Source organism: Erinaceus europaeus, chromosome 2 (genome assembly GCF_950295315.1).
Source record: "Erinaceus europaeus chromosome 2, mEriEur2.1, whole genome shotgun sequence".
Taxonomy (NCBI): domain Eukaryota; kingdom Metazoa; phylum Chordata; class Mammalia; order Eulipotyphla; family Erinaceidae; genus Erinaceus; species Erinaceus europaeus.
Genome location: NC_080163.1, coordinates 198,256,234 through 198,280,152, shown reverse-complemented (window position 1 = coordinate 198,280,152; position 23,919 = coordinate 198,256,234). Strand labels below are relative to the sequence as shown.

General features: G+C 42.0%; 2 protein-coding genes across 2 annotated transcripts in view; one reads left to right on the top strand and one right to left on the bottom strand.

Moving 5' to 3' along the window:
• Positions 1–7,176, bottom strand: part of ZGRF1 (zinc finger GRF-type containing 1) — a 56,588-nt gene extending 49,412 nt beyond the window's left edge. The window contains exons 1-2 of the mRNA XM_060186242.1: positions 6,986–7,176; positions 3,546–3,597 (exon numbers count right to left, since the gene is read on the bottom strand). Coding sequence (XP_060042225.1) covers positions 3,546–3,566 — 21 coding nt within the window. The 5' untranslated portion in view covers positions 3,567–3,597; positions 6,986–7,176. The remainder of the gene's footprint in view (positions 1–3,545; positions 3,598–6,985) is intronic.
• Positions 7,177–7,322: 146 nt separating this feature from the next.
• Positions 7,323–23,670, top strand: LARP7 (La ribonucleoprotein 7, transcriptional regulator). The gene is made up of 13 exons (XM_016193148.2): positions 7,323–7,464; positions 11,023–11,240; positions 11,530–11,630; positions 11,715–11,798; positions 11,879–12,043; positions 12,122–12,212; positions 12,295–12,639; positions 12,745–12,889; positions 14,498–14,631; positions 15,335–15,453; positions 18,448–18,607; positions 18,787–18,878; positions 23,442–23,670. The coding sequence occupies exons 2-13, from the start codon at positions 11,042–11,044 to the stop codon at positions 23,520–23,522; spliced, it is 1,716 nt and encodes a 571-aa protein (XP_016048634.1). The 5' UTR covers positions 7,323–7,464; positions 11,023–11,041; the 3' UTR covers positions 23,523–23,670.
• Positions 23,671–23,919: the final 249 nt, after the last annotated feature.

Genomic DNA, 23,919 nt, shown 5'->3' with positions numbered 1-23,919 from the left:
ATAAACCAGAACTGAGCAGTGGCCTCTTTCTCTCCATCTTTCTCTCTGTATCTCTTTCATTAAAATAAATAAAATACTGTTAAATTTATTTTATGAGAGAGCAATAGATACTGCTGGCAGCTGAGTCTTAGGCATGAAAGGCATTTTTTGCATAACCATTATGCTCTTTCCCCAGGCCACAAAAATAGTTTTGAGCTTCCTAGTTATAAGTGGGAAGTGAAATAGCAATTGGCTTACACAGCAATGAGCAACTACATAGTTCTCAGTGTGGTTCAGACTCCCCAAGGAACAAAAGTCTCTCTTAGGAGTTTATGAAGTCAAGACTCTTCACAAGGACCAGCCTTATTGACCTTGTTTCGTTGGTTGTGCACAGTAGGGTGTACCAATGCCCCCACTATGTGCAACATGTAACCTCAGCACCCCTGCCTAGGAAAGCCTGACAATCTACCTCTCTTCTACCAAGTCAAACATTAAAAGGAATTCCCAAGCAAATGTACAGCAATGCTTCTCCTTCAATTTTTTTTGGGGGGGAGCAGTGGGGGTAGTTAGCATAATGATTATGCAAAGAGACTCTCGTGCCTGAGGCTATGAAGTTCCAGGTTCAATCCCCAGCACCACCATAAACCAGAGCTGAGAAGTACTTTGGTGAAAAAAAAAGTGGAGCATAAAAGAGGATCGGGAGTCGGGCTGTAGTGCAGCGGGCTAAGCACAGGTGGCGCAAAGCACAAGGACTGGCATAAGGATCCCGGTTCGAATCCCGGCTCCCCACCTGCAGGGGAGTCGCTTCACAGGCGGTGAAGCAGGTCTGCAGGTGTCTTTCTCTCCTCCTCTCTGTCTTCCCCTCCTCTCTCCATTTCTCTCTGTCCTATCCAACAACGACAACAACAATAATAACTACAACAATAAAACAACAAGGGCAACAAAAGGGAATAAATAAATTAAATAAATATAAAAAAAAAGAAAAAAGTTTCATAAAAAAAAAAAGAGGATCAAGTGTCTGATTTCTGTGTGAAATACTAGTGTCCTGCTGTTTGCTTTTTGTTTTGTTTTAGCCAACTAAGATGTCTGTGAGGGAGGGAGGGAGGGAGGAAGGAAGGAAAGAAGGAAGGGAGGGAGGAAAGGAGGAAGGGAGGGCGGGCAGGTATCAGCAAGAACGATCACCCACAGCTGAGACACAGGCAACACTCCAGGAATGTGAGGAAAACACTGTTTACTAGTCATACCAGCGGTCCAGGCATCACCTGGAAGGACCTGGACCCCCTTTTGTTGGGGTTTTTTTTTTCTTTTTTTAATATTTATTTATTCCCTTTTGTTGCCCTTGTTGTTTTATTGTTGTAGTTATTATTGTTGTTGTTGTTGGATAGGACAGAGAGAAATGGAGAGAGGGAGGGGAAGACAGAGAGGAGGAGAGAAAGACAGACACCTGCAGACCTGCTTCACCGCCTGTGAAGCGACTCCCCTGCAGGTGGGGAGCCGGGGTTCAAACCGGGATCCTTATGCCAGTCCTTGTGCTTTGCGCCACCTGTGCTTAACCTGCTGCGCTACAGCCCAACTCCCCCACAATCCTTTCTTTAGCCTCCACTCTTTTTTGCTCTCATCATGACTTGTTCCACAACTTCACGTGCTTCCCAGTCAAAGCCCATCTGGTGGCAGCCCATGACTGTCACTCTCACAAGGTCCCTGACAGCCTCTAAGAGTTGGAAAATTTCTTCCTTGTTCTTGATCTCTTTTCCTGCCAAGGTGAGCAGTCCTCTTTCCTTCTTTTTTTTTTTTTAATATTTATTTATTTATTTATTCCCTTTTGTTGCCCTTGTTGTTGTAGTTATTATTGTTGTTGATGATGTTGTTGTTGGATAGGACAAAGAGAAATGGAGAGAGGAGGGGAAGACAGAGAGGGGGAAAAAAGACAGACACCTACAGACCTGCTTCACTGCCTGTGAAGCGACTCCACTGCAGGTGGAGAGCCAGGGGCTCGAACAGGATCCTTATGCTGGTCCTTGCGCTTTGCGCCACGTGCACTTAACCCACTGTGCTACCCGCCCCGACTCCCAAGCAGTCCTCTTTCTTTATAAACAGACCCGTATGCATGAATGGTGGCAAAGCCATACTTACAGTCCCTATAGATGCTAATTTACTGTAGGGCTCTAACGGGGCCCACAGCTTGGTTTTTTGTGCTGACTGACCAGTGTCCAGGGAGGGGTCCCGATTCCAGGACCTGGTCCACAGTGGTAACTGCAGAAGCAGTCGTGGTGATCATGTCTCTTCTGCCTTCGCTCATATTTGCTCCTGTCTGTGAAAAGTCCCAGGTTTGGGGGGCCCAAGAGAATATCCCTTAAGTGGGGCAGAAGGAGAAGACTTCACCTAGGACGTCTTCACAGTCATGAGTTGGGGAGCCCTCCCCTTCTGCTAAGTATGTGGCAGGGTTCACATACTTAGTTAGTTCACATACTTAGTCACTACTAACGTGTGTTTTTTAAACTTTGCTTAGAAGGAAAACATTAATTTATACTCTAATGCAATTCTGTTATTTTACTAGTTTGTAAAACATACATATATGCACACTGATCTGGAAAAGACATGATAGGACTTTCATTAAACAGTTAAAACAGATATCGAACAGGCCATGGCCGGTGCGCCGCTATGTTCCATCGCTGGGGAGCCAGAGATGACCCGAACTGCCCCTGCGGCTCCAGACAGACTATGACCCACATAGTCAACGACTGCCACCTCTCCAGATTCAAAGGAGGTCTCGAAACTTGACATCAGGCTCAACCTGACTCTGTTGACTGGCTACGGAAGAAGGGCAAACGCTAGAAGAAGAAGAATCCCCAGCACCACCATAAACCTGTGTTTATGTTTACTGCTCTGGTATCTCTGTGTCTTTCTCTGTATCGTTCTTATTAAAATATGTAGAAGGAGGAGAAGAAGTTCTTTTGCATAACGAGAATACTATCTCCCCAACCCAACTGTAAATTTTGAAGACTTCATGAAGTCCCAAGACCAAACAATCCAAGAGTCACAGGGTGAGAAAGAAAAGATATGCCAGTGCTTCAAAAGAAAGTTCCCTGGTTCCAAGCATAAAAGAAACACTTAGTAGCAAGCAAGAGAGCTCAACTTGGTGGGTGTTGGGAAAGCTCACAGACATGGTTCAGAAGATAGGGCACCCCTCACACTCTCATTTGGCTCCTCAGAGAATAAGCTTAAGTTTATTAAGAAAGAAAAAGGGTGGGCTGTATAAACAGCAAGATGGTGATGCAAAAAAGGCTTTCATGCCTGTGGCTCTGGCTTCCAGGTTCAATCCCCAGCACCAGCATTAAGCCAAAACTGAGCAATGCTCTGGGGGAACAAAAAAAAAAAAAAAGTGGGGTGTGAAAGAGGACTGTGTATCTGTCCTATGTGTGAAATTCCAAGTTACCTTGAGTATCCTGCTGTTTATTTCTGTTTTGTTTTAACTGAATCTGGCAACCCAACTAAGACATCTGTGAAATAGGAAAGAAGTGAAGAGGAAATAATTAAGAAAAATAGTGAAAACTTGCAATACTTACAATAAATTCTTGGCTTTCCATAGTTTCTTCTGGAGTGATGAGCCAATCTGGTCTAGAAAAGGAAAACAACTATTCTATAAACAAAATACAACTACCATACCACCTGAGATAAAGAAACAGAATATGCAACCCTAATAGCAAATACAACTCTCTCCCACACACACACTTTTTTTTTTTAATGCCATTACCAGGCCTTCATTGCTCTAGGCCTACTGCTTCAGAGAGAGAGAAAAGGAGAGATACCAGGGCACTGAAGCTTCTCCTAGTGGTAGAGCTCACATGTAGTGGGCCAGGGTCTCAAACCTGAATCACAGAGACCCTTCTAGGTGACCTATCTTGCCAATCCCCTACAAAAACAAAGCCCTCTTGACCAAAGAAAGGACTCTAAGACTTATAAGAATACCAACAGGAAGGCCGAAAAATAACCCACTTGGATAGTGAGCTGCATTGCCATGTGCAAGACACAGGTTTGAGCCTGGCCCCCACGGCACTGCACAAAGTTTTGGTGCTATTCCTCTCTCTCTCCCCCTCTCTCTCCCTGCCTCTTTTTCTCTAATAAAAAACAAATAAAAAAGGGGGAGCCACAAGTATAAGCAAATCATCTCACAATAAAAGCATAATACTCTGTGGAAAAAGAATTTGCTATGGTCCAGGAGGTGGCACAGTAGGTAAGGCATTGGATTCTCAAGCATGAGGTCCCGAGTTCAATCCCCAGCAGCACATCTATCAGAGTGATGTCTGCTTCTGGTTGTCTTTCTCACTCTCCTATCTTTCTAGTTAGTAAATAAACACAAAAGTCTTTTTTAAAAAATTGCCAAATGAATGGTCCAGGAGGTAATGCAGTGGATAAAGTATTGGAATCTCAAGCATGAGGTCCCGAGTTCAATCCCCGACAACACATGTACCAGAGTGACGTCTGATTCTTTCTCTCCTCCTATCATTAATAGATAAAATCTTTTTTTAAAAAAAGGATTTGTCAAGTTAAATAAAATATAAATGAATAAATAATATGAAAATATTTTCCTGGATATTACAGAAAGTATGGGGGGGCGATACACGAGGTTCAGTGCACATTACCATGTGCAAGGACCCAGCTTCAAGCCCACCCCCATATGCAGGGGGTGAGGCTTAGGAGTGGTAAAGCAGGTCTGCAGGTGTCTCTAGTTCTCTCTCCTTCTCTATCTCCCCAACCCCTCTCAATTTCTTTCTGTCCTAACAACAAAATAGGAAGAAAAAAAGGAAAAATGGCTGCCAAGGGCAGTGGATTTGATGTGCAGGCACCAAGCCCCAGTGAGAACCTTGGTAGAAAAAAAGTCAGAAGATATGATCCTCCACACAGAGCTGCTTCCTTAGAGAAAGAGCTTTCATTTGTTAAGTGTTCTAGATTGCTGTGGTTTCCACAAGATAGCACCTTATATCTATTTTTTTTACACCTTTAAGTCAATGTGCCACAGTTACTAGGATCAAATATCCATTACAACACTCCTGCAAGGAAAACGCTTTATCAATATTGTTGCAACAAAGACTACAGTTATCCTATTTAGGAAACTTGAGTGAAATTTACTGTGGCAACTTGGAAGTCTATCATAAATGTTGTGAACTAAAGACATAAGAACTTTTTTTTTTTTAATTTTCCGGGTGGCACTGGGGGTTCTACATAATTGTGCTGGGCCACGTCCCTCATTCTTTTTAAACAAAGAAAGAGAAAAAGACTAAAAGGGAGAGGCATCACAGCAATACTATCCATGCAGCCTCTTTTTTTTTATTTCTTTATTGGGGGAATTAATGTTTTACAGTCAACAGTAAATACAATAGTTCGTACATGCAGAACATTTCCCAGTTTTCCACATAATACACCCCCCCATTAGGTCCTCCTCTGCCCTCCTGTTCCAGGACCTGAACCCTCCCACCCACTCACCCCAGAGTCTTACACCAACTTGCAATACACCAACTTCCATGGAGCTTTTATTTTTCTTTAAAGATTTTATTTATTAATGAGAAAGATAGGAGGAAAGAACCAGACATCATTCTGGCACATGTACTGCCGGGGATTGAACACAGGACCTCATGCTTGAGAATCTGATGCTTAATCCACTGCGCCACCTCGCGGACTACCCATAGAGCTTCTTATAGTGTCTAGAATCAAACCTGGATCATGTTCAGGGTTAGATGTATGCTCTACTGAGTGAATTATTTCCCAGCCTCTTGAAGAAAGGGAGATGGGAGGAAGGGGGTTTTGATTTTTTTTTTTTTTTTTTTTTTTAAGAATGGCTCCAAAGGCACGATCTATGAACTAATAGCATCAGCATCACCCAGGAACTAGAAATCCAGGTCATTCAGTCTCATCTTGGGGCATGTCGAAAAGCTTGGGGCCACAGGGTTTAGCAAGCCCTGCAGCTAAGACAACCTCAAGTGTGCAAACACAACCCTAAGAAATCCAGGTGGGCGGAGGGTAGACAGCATAAAGGTTATGCAAACAGACTCTCATGCCTGAGACTCCAAAGTCCCAGGTTCAATTCACTGCACCACCATAAGCCAGAGCCGAACAGTGCTCTGGTTAAAAAAATAAATAAAGGGAGTCGGGCTGTAGCGCAGCGGGTTAAGCGCAGGTGGCGCAAAGCACAAGGACCGGCATAAGGATCCCGGTTCGAACCCCGGCTCCCCACCTGCAGGGGAGTCGCTTCACAGGTGAAGCAGGTCTGCAGGTGTCTATCTTTCTCTCCTCCTCTCTGTCTTCCCCTCCTCTCTCCATTTTTCTCTGTCCTATCCAACAACGACAACAACAATAATAACTACAACAATAAAACAACATGGGCAACAAAAGGGAATAAATAAAAAATAAATAAATAAAAATAAAGTTACACTATGCAAATCTACATTTAGCTCCTCCTATACACATGTAAAATGCACATGCCAGGATGCCTAAATATTATTTGCAAAGTAGATAAATATTGGGCTGGGCAGACAGCATAGTGACTATGCAAAAGACTTTGATGCCTGAGACTCTTGATGTCCCAGGTTCAATCCTTAGCACCACCATCAGTCAGAGCTGATCATTGCTCTAATCTCACTTTCTCCCCGCACTACCTTTTGTGCCTGTCTCTCATTAAAACAAATAAAATAGGTGGGGGTAGATAGCATAGTGGCTATGCAATGAGACTCTCGTGCCTGAGGCTCCAAAGTCCCGGGTTCAACCCCCCACACCACCTTAAGCCAGAGTTGAGCAGTGCTCTGGTAAAAGATAATAAATAAGTAAAATAACTCAAAAATTACATATGATATTCAGCAGTGAGGTGTTAAGATAAAACATTTTCTGAAAAGTGTTCATCCGTCGGTTCACATCTACCATGCAAGTCAAGTGCTGACCCAGAGGCGGCGATTATAAAGATCACAGGGAACCGCAAGCTGCGACCGTAACCCGCAAGCCTGGATCCACTCACTTTCCGCTCTCGTCGCCCCAGATCAGCCGCACGGCCTCTCTCACCAAACCTCTCGCGAACCCCTCTTCATGTCGAGTCAACTCCAGGAATACTCCTCACTCGGCCGGCCGCATAGCTCGGAACTCACTTTACTTTTCCCGCGAAAAAAGATAAGCGTTTGACGTCATCAATCCAGGACCACCAAAGATCAGGCCCCGCCCACCGTCGCCCCGCCAATTTTGAACAGCCAATCATATTCCTGAATGGCTCAGAGCCCCGCCCCCTCGGACAGCGCCTTCCTTGAAAACCCGCCCCTTTCAGCGAGGCCACGCTTGTGACGTGTTACGGCCACGCCTCCTTCGGGCTCGTCTTTTCTGGAGGCGCACGGAAGGGTGGTGTCGCTCCTTTTATGACGCGATAGGCACTAAGACGCTGAGGCTTAGGAGCCGGAAGGGCTGGAAGACGGGGTCACTGGCCTTGAGCTTTGGGGACTGAACGGAGTAAGTTCCAGATGGCCTGGAGGGCGCTGCAGGTCGGGCGGGGTCTGAATTCGTCCCGTTCTTTCCCCACGCAGGCCGCTCCGGCGCCCCGCCCCCTCTCCCGCCCGTCCATTACATTACCGCGCTGGGCCTGGCTGTCTCTGCGCATGCGCGGACGGCCTCCACCGGCGACTACACTTCCGCCTTGTGTCGCTGGGGGGCGCTGGCAGCCCGGCCTGGGGAGCTGGGGGCCTGGGTGCTGAGGGTCGGTGCCGGGAGGGGCCGCAATCTAAAGAGACGCCGCCCTAGGTGCAGGTTGGGGTGGAGCGCTGTCGGGTCACAGCCTAGTTGACTTTCTGTTTTTTTTTCTTTTTAAATTTTGTATTAGTGACTTAATTATGAGACACAGGCTATAATAGCACAGGGTTCCCACCACCAGAGTCCTGTGTCCCCATTCCTTCCATTGGAAACTGCAGTGGTTCTCCCAAGGTGACAGATAATGGGTTTGACTGATTTCCATTTAATTACTTTTCCCAGAGGCTTATGGTGGGACTTGAACTTGGAAATGTGGAGCCTCTGGCATGAGAGTCTCTTTGCAGAACCATTATGCTCTCTACCCCCGCCCTTGACTAATATAACTATATTTCTATATATTTGCTCAATGTTTTTTTTTTTATTTTCTGTTCCCACCTTCTCTTCCTTACTAAGTCACAACTACTACTTCTGAATCTCCTTCCTGGTTTTTGTTTGTTTGTTTGTTTGTTTTTTCCTCCTCTTCTCTCAATGGGTGCTGATGGAATTGGAGCCCTCTGGTCATCTTTCCCTAACATTTTCTCCCCCTCTGGGAGTATGGTGGACTTGGTTTTTCAGTCAAGTTTTCCTCCCTGAGACAATAGTCCTTGTGGTTCCATAGCTGAAAACCCAGTGAATGAGCGGGAGCTGCAGATAACAGGTGCTCAAGACACTGGGTGCCAGTTGTGCTCGTCCCGGGGTGGGTGGGTGCCAGCTGCAGAACAGAAAGCTGCTGTTTGGGGTGGCGCAGCGGGTTAAGCGCAGGCAGGTGGCGCCAAAGCACAAGGACCGGCGTGAGGATTCCGGTTTGAACCCCGGCTCCCCGCCTGCAGAAGGATCGATTCACAGGCGGTGAAGCAGGTCTGCAGGTGTCTATATTTCTCTCCTCCTCTCTGTCTTCCCCTCCTCTCTCCATTTCTCTCTGTCCTATCCAACAACGACAACAACAATAATAACTACAACAATAAAACAACAAGGGCAACAAAAGGGAATAAATAAATAAAATAAATATTTAAAAAAGTTAAAAATAAATAAAAAATAAATAAAACTATGAATCCACTACTCCTGGAGGCTATTTTCCCTTTTGTTTTCCTTGTTGTTGTTGTTTTTTTAATCTTTGTTTATTGGATAGACAGCCAGAAATTGAGATGGAAGGGGGTGATAGAAGAGGAGAGAGACAGACAGACACCTACAGCCCTGCTTCACTACTCGTGAAGCTTTCCCCCTGCAGATGGGGACCGGGGACTCGAACCTGGGTCCTTGTGCACTGTAACATTTTCAGTCAACTAGGCGCCCCACCACCTGGCACTTGCCTTTATCATTGTTGTTATTGTTGCTGTCGTTGTTGGATAGGACAGAGAGAAATCAAGAGAGGAGGGGAAGAGAAAGATATAGACACCTGCAGACCTGCTTCACAGCCTATGGATCGACCCCCCTGCAGGGGAGAAGCTGGAGGCTCAAACCAGGATCCTTACTCCGGTCCTTGCACTTTGCGCTATGTGGGCTTAACCTGCTGTGCTACTGCCTGGCCCCGAAATTTTTTAAGTAGGAGTTGTACTAAGGCGCCGGAAAGGCACAGGAGGCCAGAAAATGTGGGGGAGCCTTGTACTTGGCAGCTGGGACTAGAGCCACTCGTTCTTGGGGCCACACCATTTCCTCTGAGGACAGATAGAAGCTATGAATGAGACAAGTGTCCCTGTCCAGACCCGTGATGTGTGATTTTGTTGGGCAGAGGGAAGAAAGGGTAGCTCTGGCCCCTTGTCTCTGCACTGTCCACACTGAGCGATTCCACACTTGTAAGTGTTCTAGAATATCTTATGCAGTTAATTTTGCAGTTACTGCCCTGGCTAGTTTCACGTTTACTCGATTATTTTTTTCTTTTTATTTTTTATTGTTTATTTACTGGATAGAGATAGCCATAAATTGAGAGGGGAGTGATAGGGAGAGAGAGACAGAGAGACACTTGCAGCCTTACTTCACTACTTGCAAAGCTTTCCCACTGCAAGTGTGGGCCAGGAGCTCAAACCTTGTGCGCTGTAACATGTTCCCCAACCAGGTGCGCCACCACCCGGCCCCTAGATTATTTTCCTCATCCCTATAACGTGTGTGTGTGTGGGGGGGGGGGTGTTAGACTTTTTCTTCAATCTCACTCTCTTTTTAACAGCTCATTTTTTTGTTTGAGTTTGAATTTGACGCTTACAGGGCTGTGGCTTCATACCAACACATGCTTGGTACAGCTCAGCCCAACTACCACCTCCCTTCCCCCTGATGAGCTCCAGAGTTCTCACAGTCTGAGAGACAGCTTGACAACAACTGTTCTCTGCAGGTGTCTGTTCTCTAAGTTCCACACTTCATCTCTTTGCTTATTCAGTTAGCATAACCCCCATCCCACCCCCAGTTCTGTTCATTTTGTCCCTAAGGACATCCTATCATCTTTTTTAAATCAGAGGGTAATAGAACATTATATGTATATGCCACAACATCCTGGCCCAGTCAGACTGTCCGTGGGCCTTCCATACTTTGGCTGCTGTGATTAGTGCAGTGAATTTAGGCGTCCTGTGTCCTTTTGAGTGATTTCCTTGAAGTCATGACCTCTAGATATATAGGAGTGGTTGGTATTGCTGGTTGTTTTCTTTTTAATATTTTTGGTTTTTTTATATTTTTTATCTATTTTCCCCTTTTTATTTGCCCTTTTATTGTAGTTATTGATGTCATCAGTGGTGAGGACAGAGAGAAACTATCACTCTATCACCTGACTCCTTTTTTTTTAATGTTTTCTCTTTTGTTGCCCTTGTTTTATTGTTCCTGTTGTCATTATTGTTGGATAGGAGAAATGGACACCTGCAGACCTGCCTGTCTGCTGACCTGCAGGTGGGGAGCCGGGGGCTCAAACCCGGCATCCTCAAGTTACTTTGTGCCACTGGCTATGGAACCCCAGAAGTGATTGGCCACTGGAGCTCAGTGTCTGCACCAGGCTATTTTTTTCTCTTCTGGTGCCCTTGTTTTATTGTGTTTTTTGATGTCGTTGGGTAGGACAGAGAAATTGAGGAGGGTAAGAGAAGAGATGGGGAGAGAAAGACTGACACCTACAGACAGGCTTCACTGCTTATGGAGCAAGCCCCCCTTGCAGGTGGGGAGCCAGGGAGCAAGGAGTCAGGTCCTTGGGCTTAGATCTAATGCTGGTTGACTTTAAGTGACTAAACCAGAGAGCAAAGCAGTGTTCTGGTTAAAAAAAATATATGTATAAAATAGTAAAAAAAAAAAAACCCTTGTACTTGCTTTTAGCAGGTTTCTCCGCACTACTAGAATGGAAACTGAAAATGGAAATCAAAAAAAGGCAATAGAAGAGGAGATGACCAAGAAAAAAGAAGTTGAGAAAAAGAAAAGGTCTAGAGTCAAACAGGTGCTCGCAGATATTGCTAAACAAGTAGACTTCTGGTTTGGAGATGCCAATCTTCACAAGGATAAATTTCTTCGAGAGCAAATAGAAAAATCTAGAGATGGATGTAAGTTACCATACCATATACATGTAATATAATATTGAGACCAACTAACCCTACATTTAACAAACTTAAAAGATTTAGGGCTGAAGAGACAAGCAGAGTAGTGGTTATGTCAACCTCAGCACCAGCATGGATTTGTATTTTTAGTCTATGCCAATAAAATTTACTTGATGAAAAACCAATCTTAGGCTTGGGCCTACTAGGTTGATGCACCACCACCCACCCCCCACAAACACACACACACACACTACAAATTAATACAAATTCAATTTATGTCTCCCCCCCCTTTCAGATGTTGATATATCACTTCTCATCTCATTTAATAAAATGAAAAAACTGACTACTGATGGGAAACTAATAGCCAGAGCCTTGAAAAGTTCAGCTGTTGTAGAGGTGAGAAATGGCATTATAATGGTTATATATGAAGTTATGTGAACTTACAGAATAAGGACTAAGGTATGTTTCTCCCTCTTAAAGCTGGACTTGGAAGGTACCAGAATCAGGAGGAAGAAACCCCTGGGAGAAAGGCCTAAGGATGAGGACGAGCGCACGGTGTATGTGGTGAGTCCCTTACAAAAGACAAGACAATTTCATACGTGAGTTAAATTTTATTCATCTTTAATAAGGCTTTTACCTTGTAGGAGCTGCTTCCTAAAAACGTGAATCACAGCTGGATTGAGAGAGTATTTGGGAAATGCGGCAATGTTGTTTATGTAAGCATTCCACATTATAAGTCTACGGGAGATCCAAAGGGATTCGCCTTTGTGGAATTTGAAACAAAAGAACAAGCGGCAAAAGCTATTGAGGTAGTTGCAGAACCTAAAAGGGGTGGTGGGAAGAATATTAGTAATTTTTCTTGCAACCAAACATTTTATTTTCTGCAGTTTCTCAACAACCCACCAGAAGAAGCACCAAGAAAACCCGGCATATTTCCCAAAACAGTGAAAAATAAACCCATTCCGGCACTCGGAGGGGGTAAGTTATTTTAACTTTAATATAATGTGTGTATATAGGGAGTCAACTGCGATAAGTTGAAAAACTAATAGTGTGGTTACAGAAGAGAAGAAAAAGAAAAAGAAGAAGAAAGTGCGGGTGAAGAAGGAAGACAGTGTGCAGACCAAAGAGGTGGACATGGACACCACAGGCAAGGTGAGCACAGCGAAAAGGGCCAGGGCCACATCGGAGGGCTCTGATGCCGAGGCCGCAGAGCCCCTGAAGCCACCCTCAAAGAAAAAGAAAAAACGCGAGAAAACAGATGGATGCAGCTTGCCTTCAGCCAGGACAGGGAAGAGGAAGAGAAGTAACTCTGAGGATGGAGAAAGTCTAAACCCCAAATCAAAAGTCAAGAAAACTACTCAGAAAGACGTCAGTCAAGAAACCTCAGAAACCCCTAGAGATAAAGGTAGATAGTTTAAAACTGAAAATGTGGTGTCAATGACAACAGCTTGTTCTCCTTGGCTTTAAGTTGGGATTTCTTACGCTTTGCTTCCTTGATAATACATTTTAGATTTAGAACTTTCAACAGAAGAGGAGAAAGATACTGGAGACTTAAAAGATGGATCCCTCCTAAAAGCAAAGCGGAAGCACAAGAAAAAGCATAAAGAGAGACATAAAATGGGAGAAGAGGTCATCCCATTAAGAGTGCTATCCAAGTAAGTGTATTGCCCACAAGCCATCACCATTGCTAAAGTGCAATTCCAATTGGTACTGAACAGAGTTGCACATTAGCAACAGTAGTGGCCTGCCAACCGCAATGCCTCATAGAGCGTCCAAGAGGACGGGGGAGTAAGGAACAACCAACACTAAAACATGGAAGCACTTATTCTTAAGATGATACAGCAAGCGCCTCCATGTTAAAGTGGTGGGTATCCCCTAAGTAGGGTTCAAAGGACACCTCCAAACATCTTCCTTGATTGAAGCTGTGAAATGAAACTACTGTAAATGCAAGACTTACCATCACCAAAACATGGAAGCACTTACTTTTCTAGTTTCAAAGCAAGTACATCCACGTTTAAGTGGTGGGGAGCCTAGTCTTTGAGAGACTGCCTACAGTTCAGAAAGCAAGTCCTACCACCAGGGTGTGAGCTTGGAGACACCTCCACTGAAACATGGAAGCACTTACTTTTGTTTCACACAGCAGGTACCTCCATGTTAAAGCAAAGGGGATCCCCTTAGCCTCTGTAAAGGGAGACCACCAGGTTACGGTCGGAGGAATTATTTGGACTCACTTACACTAAAACATGGAAGCACTTACTATATTTTAGAATCACAGAAAGCACTTCCACATTAAAGTTAAAGGGAGCCCATGCAAGCCGAAGAGAAAAGCCACCCTGGACAAGGGGGGGTTGGGGATACGTACCTCGCAGAGAAATTGCCGTTAGCCTTCCTAGAACAGTTCCTTAAGAGTTGTGTACGTTCTCTACTGGAAGGATGAAATGGCAAAGACTTAAGGCACTTCTATTTATACTATTCTTAACTGCTAAATTCCTCTTGCCTTTTTATCTCAGAGAATCATTACAAGGGCCCTTTGTTATTTTAATGTATCAGCTCCCGGGGAATGTACCATCCTGTTAGAGTCTGGATACCTTTTTTTTTCTTTCTTTTTTTTTTTTTTGATGTATACAAATGTCAATGTTAACCGCTAAAACCATTACCACAAAATATCCTCCTTTAAAAAAAAAATCCCCTATCTACTTGTTTGATGGCATAGATTAGGGTAACAATGAGGGCTCCTGAGGAACCTGGAGAGGCATTGTGCTTCTATCTGGAGGGGCTCTAGCTGTTTGAAGAAACTGCTACATGCTAAATATACGTAAATAAATAAATTGCTTCCTTGGGGTGCTATTTTCTTCTTAGACATTCCTTTTGATTCAAGTAAATACAAAGGAATGTTATCTCAAATTGGAAGTTGTTTAGCAAGTAATCTTTATATTTTTAATCTCTTGTTTTTTTCCTCCAGTAATGTCCAATGTATTGTCCTGGTAGATGTTCTAAGTTAATTAGCTCACAACTTTTATTTTTATAAACGAGAATAGTAGAATTATAAGAGCTAGATTGGCAGATTTAATCTGGTTGTTGGAACCAGGGAAACTTTTTTGTTTCGTAGATTGATTTAGAACTTGGGAAATATTTTAAGGGTTTGTTTAAAGAAGGAAGAATCTGGTAAAGGAGTAATTTAAATCACAACAAGGTATATATTTAGTTTCATTCTGTATAGGTACCTTTTGTCACTATGTCTAAAGCACTTTGTTTTATTACAGGTGTGAGTGGATGGACTTGAAAAAAGAGTATTTAGCACTGCAGAAAGCCAGCATGGCTTCTTTAAAAAAAACAATATCCAAAATAAAATTGGAGTCAGAGATGGAAGCAGACAATGGAATGAAGCTTGAAAAACGTAAGTGACCGTTTACTTTTATACTTTTATTAAAAAAATGTTTTTGAGTCGTAATAGATATATTTCACCTTTAGAAAACCTAGTTATATAGTGTTCATTAGAAGGACTCTTCATAAAGAATATTTGATTCATTTTAAATGTCTTATTTACTGTGAATTTTCATTTTTTTGGATTTAGTTATGACTGTAGTCTATTAACTGAGCTTGTTTGTACAAATAAGTACTGTAACCTCTCATTTTTCATTTCATATGACAAGATGAGCCCCAAGCTAAGCCAAAATTCTTAGGAAACCTTCAATATTGGAATGTGTTTAAAATTCCTGCAAATTGAAAATGTCGATGTCCCACAAGAATTTTAATGTATAGAGACTATTCTTTCATTCTACTAACTTTGTTTGGTAAAGTTCTTCCTAATTTGGTTCTGGGAGTGGGGGCTTTAATGTATTACAGTCTTCTGTACACTTAGCAGCTTGCATTTATTATTAATAAAAGTAATCATAGCTGCAAGAATAATCTGCCATAAGCATTTTGAGACAGTAATATAAGCAATAGAACTTTCTTAATTAGTTTAAATTAAGTATAATTAAACCGATTACTTTAATCATTCAAGAAATCATTTTCATTATGCTCTAGTGGTCCTCCTAAGTGCTGAATCATTGCATACAAGAGATTTATTTATGGTCTCTTCCTTTTCAAATCAACAGCAAACAGTGAAGAGTGTGGCCCCCAGGAAAAAGCTAATGCCACAGGCCCACAGTTTGTCAGCGGTGTCATTGTGAAGATCATTAGCACGGAGCCTCTGCCCGGCAGGAAACTAGTCAGGGTAATGCTGTTCTTGCCCTTCTCTCCTTCTCTCCCCCAGTTGCTTCTCTCTAAAACAGCCATGTGATTCCTCATGGTGAGAACAATTTAAGCCTCCTTCTATTGGAAAATTACAATTTGTGCTTATTCTTTTGACTGGTGCCTCTAAAGTCTGGTGTATACCAGAGCTGATTTTTGTCACTATAGTTATAACTAAGGGAGCAGATTCTTCATTCTCAGGGAAAACAGATTGCAGAAAAACACTTAGTGACAAAACTTTTTTGTCATTTAGTTAACCTTACATTCAAATAACTTTAAAGTTGTGTCCTTCCTTTCTACTAGAGCTCTATTTTTCAAAATTCCTAAAGGATTTCGTTCATCTAAAACTACACTTGCATTGACATTTTTCACTTCCTAGAATTTAAGGTCTTTATCAATGCTAATTGAGCATTTTTTAAAGCTACGGTTTTTTTTTCTTAACTTATACTATAAATGGCTGTTCTTGCTTCTCTACAGTATTGTGGTTTTTTTTTTTTTTAACTTTAGTCTAGCTTTTGTTACCAACACAAGCAGTACTTCTTTATGAGTATTCCTTGGTGTAGGAATATTTTATCTTATCCACCCTTACCATGTCATCATTTGGCTCAAGTGCTTTCTTTTCTTAAAATGTGATATAACATAAGAGTTTTTTTTTTTTTAATTTGCTGCACTAACATTCAACAGCATGTGGTACATGGCTTTGGATTTACATAAGCTCACTTTTCTTTAAAGTCACATAACTGTTGAAATTACTTACTGTTATTCTATGTAAGGACTATATAACTTAATCCCTATTCTAAAACCCTGCAACTGTCACTAGTAGGTAAATTAGATTCTCTTTCCTACGCAGACTAGGGACTAAATCAGCCCCAAATGAGTACTGCCAAGAAGCATTACAGGATACAGTAGCAGTATATAGTCTCAGCTCAAACTGCTTAAGAACTGAGCATGTTAATGTTGGTGTGTGTGGTCACACTGCAGTTGTTTTAAAGGCAGATGCAGTTTCTGGCATGAGCATGAGGCAGAGCTGAGCAGTGTCCTGGGGACCATCAAATAAATACTCAGCTGTTTCTATTTGAAATGACTGGGGTGGATTTAATGATGTTTTTACAAGAGCTTTTACCTAACTGTATCAATTACAGGTTGTTCATTTATGATCACTAAAATCATAAAGTAACTATTTTTTTAATTTCTTTATTGGGGAATTAATGTTTTACAGTCAACAGTAAATACAATAGTTTGTACATGCATAACATTTCTCGGTTTTCCACATAACAATACAATCCCCACTAGGTCCTCTGTCATCCTTAAATCATAAAGTAATTATTAATCAAATTTGTTACTTACATTTTGTGGAAACATACAAACAAAAAAAAAAACCTTTGATGATGGTTCCTGCTGTCTGTGACTTGCCTAAGTAGTTAGTTGGCAAATGGATCATTTTAGAAGGGTTTTAAGTCAGGAGATTAGCCTGACATTATGATGGATATTTAGTTGATCTCTTGAATGGTTGCGGTCTGATACCTCCATTACAAAGTTCCATACTACCAGTGAATGCTTTCAAATCTCACCAATTTTTATAAAGATGATTTTTCTAATTAGGTAGAAAGTGGAACAGTACTGGCTTATTTCAAGCTTACTTTTCTCATTGAATAAATAACAGTTTATTCAGTGTCTGCTTTGGGTAGTTAGCCAAGTATTGGGAGAAGTTCACTCATCTAAATATTTCTACTACCTACTCTACTCCTATCTTTAGGTAATTCACATTTCTTATTCTGCGATGAAATGATGCCAGCTGTTGCACAGCTCTTCTGTGGTTCAGACTTTTCAGATTATCTGATTCAGCACATAAATTATTCATAGCTTGAAACTGAGGGTAGAACTAAAACTAAAAGTGATGATTTAGATGGCTAAGATGCTTTTTTTTTTCCCCAGTTGAGAATCTAAAGTCATTTCTTTAGCTAAAGGAATGGAAGTTGATGAATGACGAACTAGTGTAACATTCCTGCATAGATGCATTGTGTGCTCTCTAGAACCTGCTGTGACAAAAACCATTAGGAATGCAGGAATCTCCTTAATTTGCCCTCACAGCAGGCAGTGTAGGTAAAACTTCTCCTGTGCTGGGTCACCCCAGCTTGTTTTGGAGAACTTCCTTGCTTAATTCATCAGAAACTAAGTGCTCCGAAACTGTATGTATTTCCATAGATCCCAGGAGAGCCTAGACTTTTTAGAGGTTCCATGCAACCTAGAAAAAGTTGAATAAAGTTGGAGTGTTTCTCACAAATGTCTTTTAAGCCATAGGTGCCTTCGTAAAGTCGATGGAAACACCGCCTCCCCAATCAGTTGCAGTTTTATTTTTTTAATTCTTTAATTGCACGCCAACTAGGAAGCCCCTTGACCTGGAAGTCAGGAGAAGGATATTTGCTTGTTCTTTACTACAAATCCATTACTAGCTTGCAGTGTTCTGATTCTCATGAAGATCCTAAGGGTGTACCCAAATGAAAAAAAGTTAACATCAGAGCTGATGTTAAAATTATGGGTTTTTTTTAGGGGGGGGAGGGGGAGATAGCCTAATTAAGTTATGCAAAAAAAAAAAAGTCTGAGGCTCCAAGCTCCTAGGATTCAGTTCCTAACACAACCAGAAACCAGAGCTGAGCAGTGCTCTGGTTTCAAACAATTTTTTTTTTTTTAACCAGAGCACTGCTCAGCTCTGGGTTATATGGTGGTGCAGGGGGATTGAACCTGGGACTTTGGACCCTCAGGCTTGAGAGTCTCTTTGCATAACCATTATGCTATCTACCCCCACCCAATAATAATTTAAGATAGGCTCTTAGTTTCTGATGAATTAAATAAGCAACTTCTCCTATTTTAAACTGCATTTGGGTGATCTGTATAATGGATGTTAGCACAGTCATCAGGAAGGTTGTAGAATGTCAAGTGTTTCTGATTGTATTCTAACTTCCCCCCACTGATACAGGACACTTTGGCAGCAGTCTCAGAAGTTGTTTATGTTGACCTGCTAGAAGGAGACACAGAGTGCCATGCTAGATTTAAAACCCCTGAAGATGCTCAAACAGTAATAAATGCACATCCAGAAATTAAAAAGAAGCACAGCTGGAAACTGGAGATTCTTTCTGGTAAAACCTTATGAGGATCGTATCTTGTAGTTACTGCAGGGTGATTATATTTTCTGAGTTTGGCTAAGTTCACTTTAAACAGGGTAAGAAGTATACCCTGGCATCAATTCTAATTCTGTCATTGACAATCTTAATGCCTTTTGTGAATGTTTTCTCATACGTGTGGTTTTGTGTTGAAGGTGATCACGAGCAGAGGTACTGGCAGAAGATTCTGGTAGATAGGCAAGCCAAACTTAATCAGCCCCGAGAAAAGAAGAGAGGCACTGAGAAGGTAATCAGTTCATATTTGCTTTGTCCTGGTAGCAGAAGTATATCAGTTTGGCTTCTGGAAGTTGTGTGTGGTCCTGGGATAACAAAGCTTTACATGATCTGTTCTGCATTTTGGATCGAGAGAAAGCCTGTTTCTTTAGATTTTTGAAATAACATGAACTAGAGTTATTTTCCCCATATAGGAAATATTCTCCCTCCCCCCTTCCTTTTTCAAATATACTGATACAATAATTAATTTTTTATCAATCTTGGTTTCTGTCTGCTGTGTTTTATAGTTTGGTTTTAAGTACTACGTAAATGTTCTCTTAATGGTAAAAAGCAAGGTATTTAGAATATGATTTTGGGGGTGGAGGGTAGATAGCATAATGATTATGCAACCCGACTCTCATGCCTGAGACTTCAAAGTCCCAGGTTCAGTCCCCTGCACCATCATAAGCCAGAGCTGAATGGTGCTCTGGTAGAAATAAATATTCTTAAAAGAATATGATTTTTTCAAAGATAACAGTATCCACAGATCGAGACTACCTGACGTTTCATATAGCACTGATTCACTTTATTCTTTTTTCTTGAAAAGTCAGCAGATGAGATAAGCAAACTTAAATGTTAACATATTAACTAACTTCAAGCAAGCTTTTAGTATTTTGTTTTAAATGATACCGAATAACTCTTATTACTACTGAGCTGTCAGGTTTATTCTTTTGAAACAAAATCTGTGCACCTTAAACTGTTATGGGCAAGATAAGATGCAAATAACGTTTCTGTCATTGGATCTTTATGCTTGCATTGTAAAAATCTTGAGAAATCTGGGTGGATCTAGTCTTTGTGACTGGTTATTTGTGCACTGTATACTTAGGCTTTGCTGTCTGGGAGTATGTTTATAAAATTCTTTTTTTCTGCTTAAAAATCAGGTGCTTTTGACTGGCTTGGCTTTGCCTGGGATTCTTTGAAATTTAAGATGATTTGTGAGATTTCCTACTGGTCTTTGTTAGTAGTTTTCCCTGTGAATGTTAACTGAATCTGCTGAATGTACTAGCCTTCCTAGTACAAAGATTCCTTCGAAGGAATGTAACTTCCTTCGAAGGAATCTTGGAGAGCTGTGAGGTGTTAATTTCAAAGCCTGCTTGAGATGATTTAGATGTTAAAATCAGTAATCCAGAACTCACAACTGGAGTGAAATCACTTTGTTAAGTAATACTTAATCCTTCTAATTGGCATGAAATTGAATTTAAATTGCAATTTTTTAACTGAGTATTATTTCTCCACACACACACCCAGAAAGGTCCAATCTCTAAATTAAATTTGAGGCAAGGAAGTAAACACTGATTGGGGATTTTATGAATAGAGCTGCTAGAGCTGGAACACAGTGGGCAGCTCTGTCATTAAGACTGGAGAGCTCTTTTCTTGGCCTCATCAGCTTTTGCAACAGCAGTCTCCTCATTAGCTGGGAGCTTGACTTGTTTGATAATGGAAACTTCTGAAAGGACAGAGTCCCAGCTGAAGCAAAATGAAGTGCAGCACAAAGTGGTTCTCATCCAAGCTTTTTCAGCTGAGGTCTGGCTGTATACACAGTTTGTCGATATCCTTCATGTGTCCTGTGGTGTTAACTGCCGCCCTGTAAGTTGGCAATACAGCCCTGGGTGGCAGCTCACAAGTATAGGTCAGGTGCAAGGAGATAGAGCTCTTTTGAGATGTCGAGTGGGGCGCTCCGGAAAGTCCTCTGTGACTCTGCCTTTAGAAGGCCACTGAAGGAAGCCTGCCGGGCAGGCCTTCCACAAAGGGAAGCTGGGCTTCCCAGGCTGGCCATAAGGCAGAGGGACAAGGAGGCCAGTGTCCCTACATAACTGAGGGGCACCTAGTAGTGTCGTTGATAAGAGCAGGCACAGACTTTATTTTCTACATCTATGTTTACATATGAAAAAAACAGTGTGCGATCTCTCACGAGATCAGGAAGACATCTGCCAGATGTGGGGGTCTCACTCATCCCTGCTGCTCCAAATCTCTGGTGTGTGGCCCCTTGCTTTGAAAAGTAAGATAACAGCTGCCAGAGACAGAATGTCTTACTCTTTCCAGCTTTTAATGCATATTAGAATCTAGTGTTGTTGTAAATAAGGGGGGTGAGGCATAGTTGCAAAATCACACGGAAATTGTGTCCTAATAGAATTGTTTGACAGACTGAGTGGTTAGTGCACCTGGTTAAGTGTATGGGTTACCACACAAGAAGACCTGGGTTCAAGGCTGCAAGTGGCTCTTTCCCTTTCTTACCCCCCTCCCCACTTCTCCCTCCCTCCCTATCTCCTTTGTCTCTCAAAATTCCCTTTGTCCTATCATATTAAGTTAAAAAAAGAAAAGAAAGAATTGTTTGATAATGGGAACCTGAAAGCAAGGACTCCTCACTGAAGTTAAGAAAGTTCCAGCTAAAGAAAAAGAGGGAGTCAGGTGGTAGTGCAGCGGGTTAAGAGCACATGGTGCAAAGCCCAAGGACCAGCGGAAAGCATCCTGGTTCGAGCCCCCTGCACCCCACCTGCAGGGGAGTCACTTCACAAGTGGTGAAGCAGGTCTGCAGGTGTCTGACTTTCCCTCCCATTCTCTGTCTTCCTCTCCTCTCTCCATTTCTCTCTGTCCCATTCAACAACAACAATAATAGCTACAACAATAAAACAGCAAGGTCAACAAAAAGGGAATCAATGATAAATAAATAAATACAAAAAAAAAAGTTCCAGCTTTGTGCTGCTGTCAGTTATGCAGAAGGTCAAAGTAGAACTCACACAGCTGTTAACTACACGTGAATATGCCACAGGTCCAAGCATTTTATATTCACCTCTCTGATGAATAGGTAAGCTTCTTTGGTCTAGAAATGGCTTCCTACCAGTGACCAAGTGTCACCAAACACTTCAGAGGAATTGTCAATGAATATTAGACTCTTATTTTATTTTAAGGATCTATTGACTTGTTTATTTGAGGGAAAGCCAGAAGTCTGTTCAGGCCTAAGTGTTAAGGTATAAGGGATCATCTAATCCAGGAACTCATACATGGATTCTGTGTCCTTCTACTTGGCCACCTCCCAGGATCTGGAATTGGTATTTTTAGAGAATTGGAATCTTCCTTTACTTCAGAACTAAGTAAGATCTTTTACAAAGCTTTTTTAAACTTTTTAAATATTGTATTTTATTTATTTATGGGCACCTTAACATGCGGGTTTAACCCAGTGCACCACCACCCAGGCCCTAAATTTTTTACATCAGATTTTTTTTTTAATTAAAAAAAAATTTTGCTCTGTCCTACATAATTTTATTTATGAATGGGGCTGCGGGGGAGAGAAGCAGAGAATCACTTTGAAACACAAAATGCTGGCTATCAGCCTCAGGATCTCATGCTTAAGGAGCCCAGAGCTTTCAACACTGCACCACCTCCTGAGCCACAATAAATAGTTTTGAGAGGGCTGGGGGATAGATAGCAGGTGAGTTATGCAAGAGGCTCTGTGAGCCTGAGGCCCTGAGCTCCCAGCACCACCATAAAGCAGAGCTGAGCAGTGCTCTAGAGTTTCTCTCTCTATGTCTCTGTCATTGCAATAATTAAAAATTTAAAACAGTCGTTTTGCTATTTTTATTAGTGATTTCACATTGGTTTACAAAATTATAACAGGTACAATTCCATACTGTCCCCACCAGCAGAGCTCTGTGTCCCCACTCCCCCTGTTGGAAATTTTCTCCCAAGGTCTGCCTGTCTGTCTGTCTATATTTTTGCCAAGGATTTGACTTCTTCTAGCGTTTGCCCTTCTTCCGTAGCCAGTCAACAGCGTCAGGTTGAGCCCGATGTAAAGTTTCGAGACCTCCTTTGAATCTGGAGAGGTGGCAGTCGTTGACTATGTGGGTCATAGTCTCTCTGTAGCCGCAGGGGCAGTTCGGGTCGTCTCTGGCTCCCCAGCGATGGAACATAGCGGTGCACCGGCCATGGCCTGTTCGATAGCGATTGAGGAGGGCCCAATCATAACGTGCTAGGTCAAAGCCGGGTTGACGCTCGCAGGGGTCTGTGATGAGGTGTTTGTTCTTTACCTCAGCTGACTGCCAACTCTGTTTCCAAGAGACTGGAACAGAGAAGTTCAGTGTAGGCATAGGGGACCAGATTTGACTAATATATGAACATATAAACAGTCCAGTAGGTGGCACAGGAGTCAACTCTGGATTCATAAAGAGGAGGTCCTAGGTGCAAACCCCCCACACCCGTGCCAGAGTGCTACTTTGACCTCTCTCCCATTTTATTCAAGGTGATTATTGTGAAATTTTTCTACTTGTGATTTTCTTTTTTAAATTATTCCTTTATTTATTTGTAATTGTTTTAACTTTATCTTATTTGCTAGAACAGAGAAATTAGAGAGGAAGAGACACACCAGCAGGCCTGCTCCACCACTTGTGAAGCTTTCCCCCTGCAGGTGGAGACTGGGGGCTGGAACCTGGGTCCTTGCTCACTATAATGTGAGCACTTAACCAGGTGCCTGGACCCCTCATAATTTTCTTTTTATTAGGTATACTAATGCATCCTAATTTCTGTTTTCTTCTTTCTGTAGTTAATCACCAAAGCTGAGAAGATTAGACTTGAGAAGACTCAACAAGCAAGTAAACATATTAGATTTTCTGAATATGTTTGAAAAAAAAGAAAAAGATAAGTTTTGGTCCACTGCTTACTATTTCACTGGATACTTGAACTGTCTCTAAGAAATCCATTGTTATTATGGAAGCAATGTATAATGATTTTTCCCCCTAAAGTTGTGAAGTAATTAAAAGAAACATCTTTCATCCTTGTACATAAGACTTTTCTCAAACCCCAGAGATTAAGTACCTCACACACCATAATCCTCCATTAAAACCTTTATTTTTGAAGTCATCTTAAATCTCTTCAGAATAACTCAGTAAACAGATGTGTTCCAAACATCATTTTGTTGTCTTTACAGTGCAAAAGTAATACCACATAAATAGTTCAGGGGAAAAAAAAAAACAGCCTTTCAGCAGTACTTAACCCATTGAGCAACTTCAGCCCATTCCTGT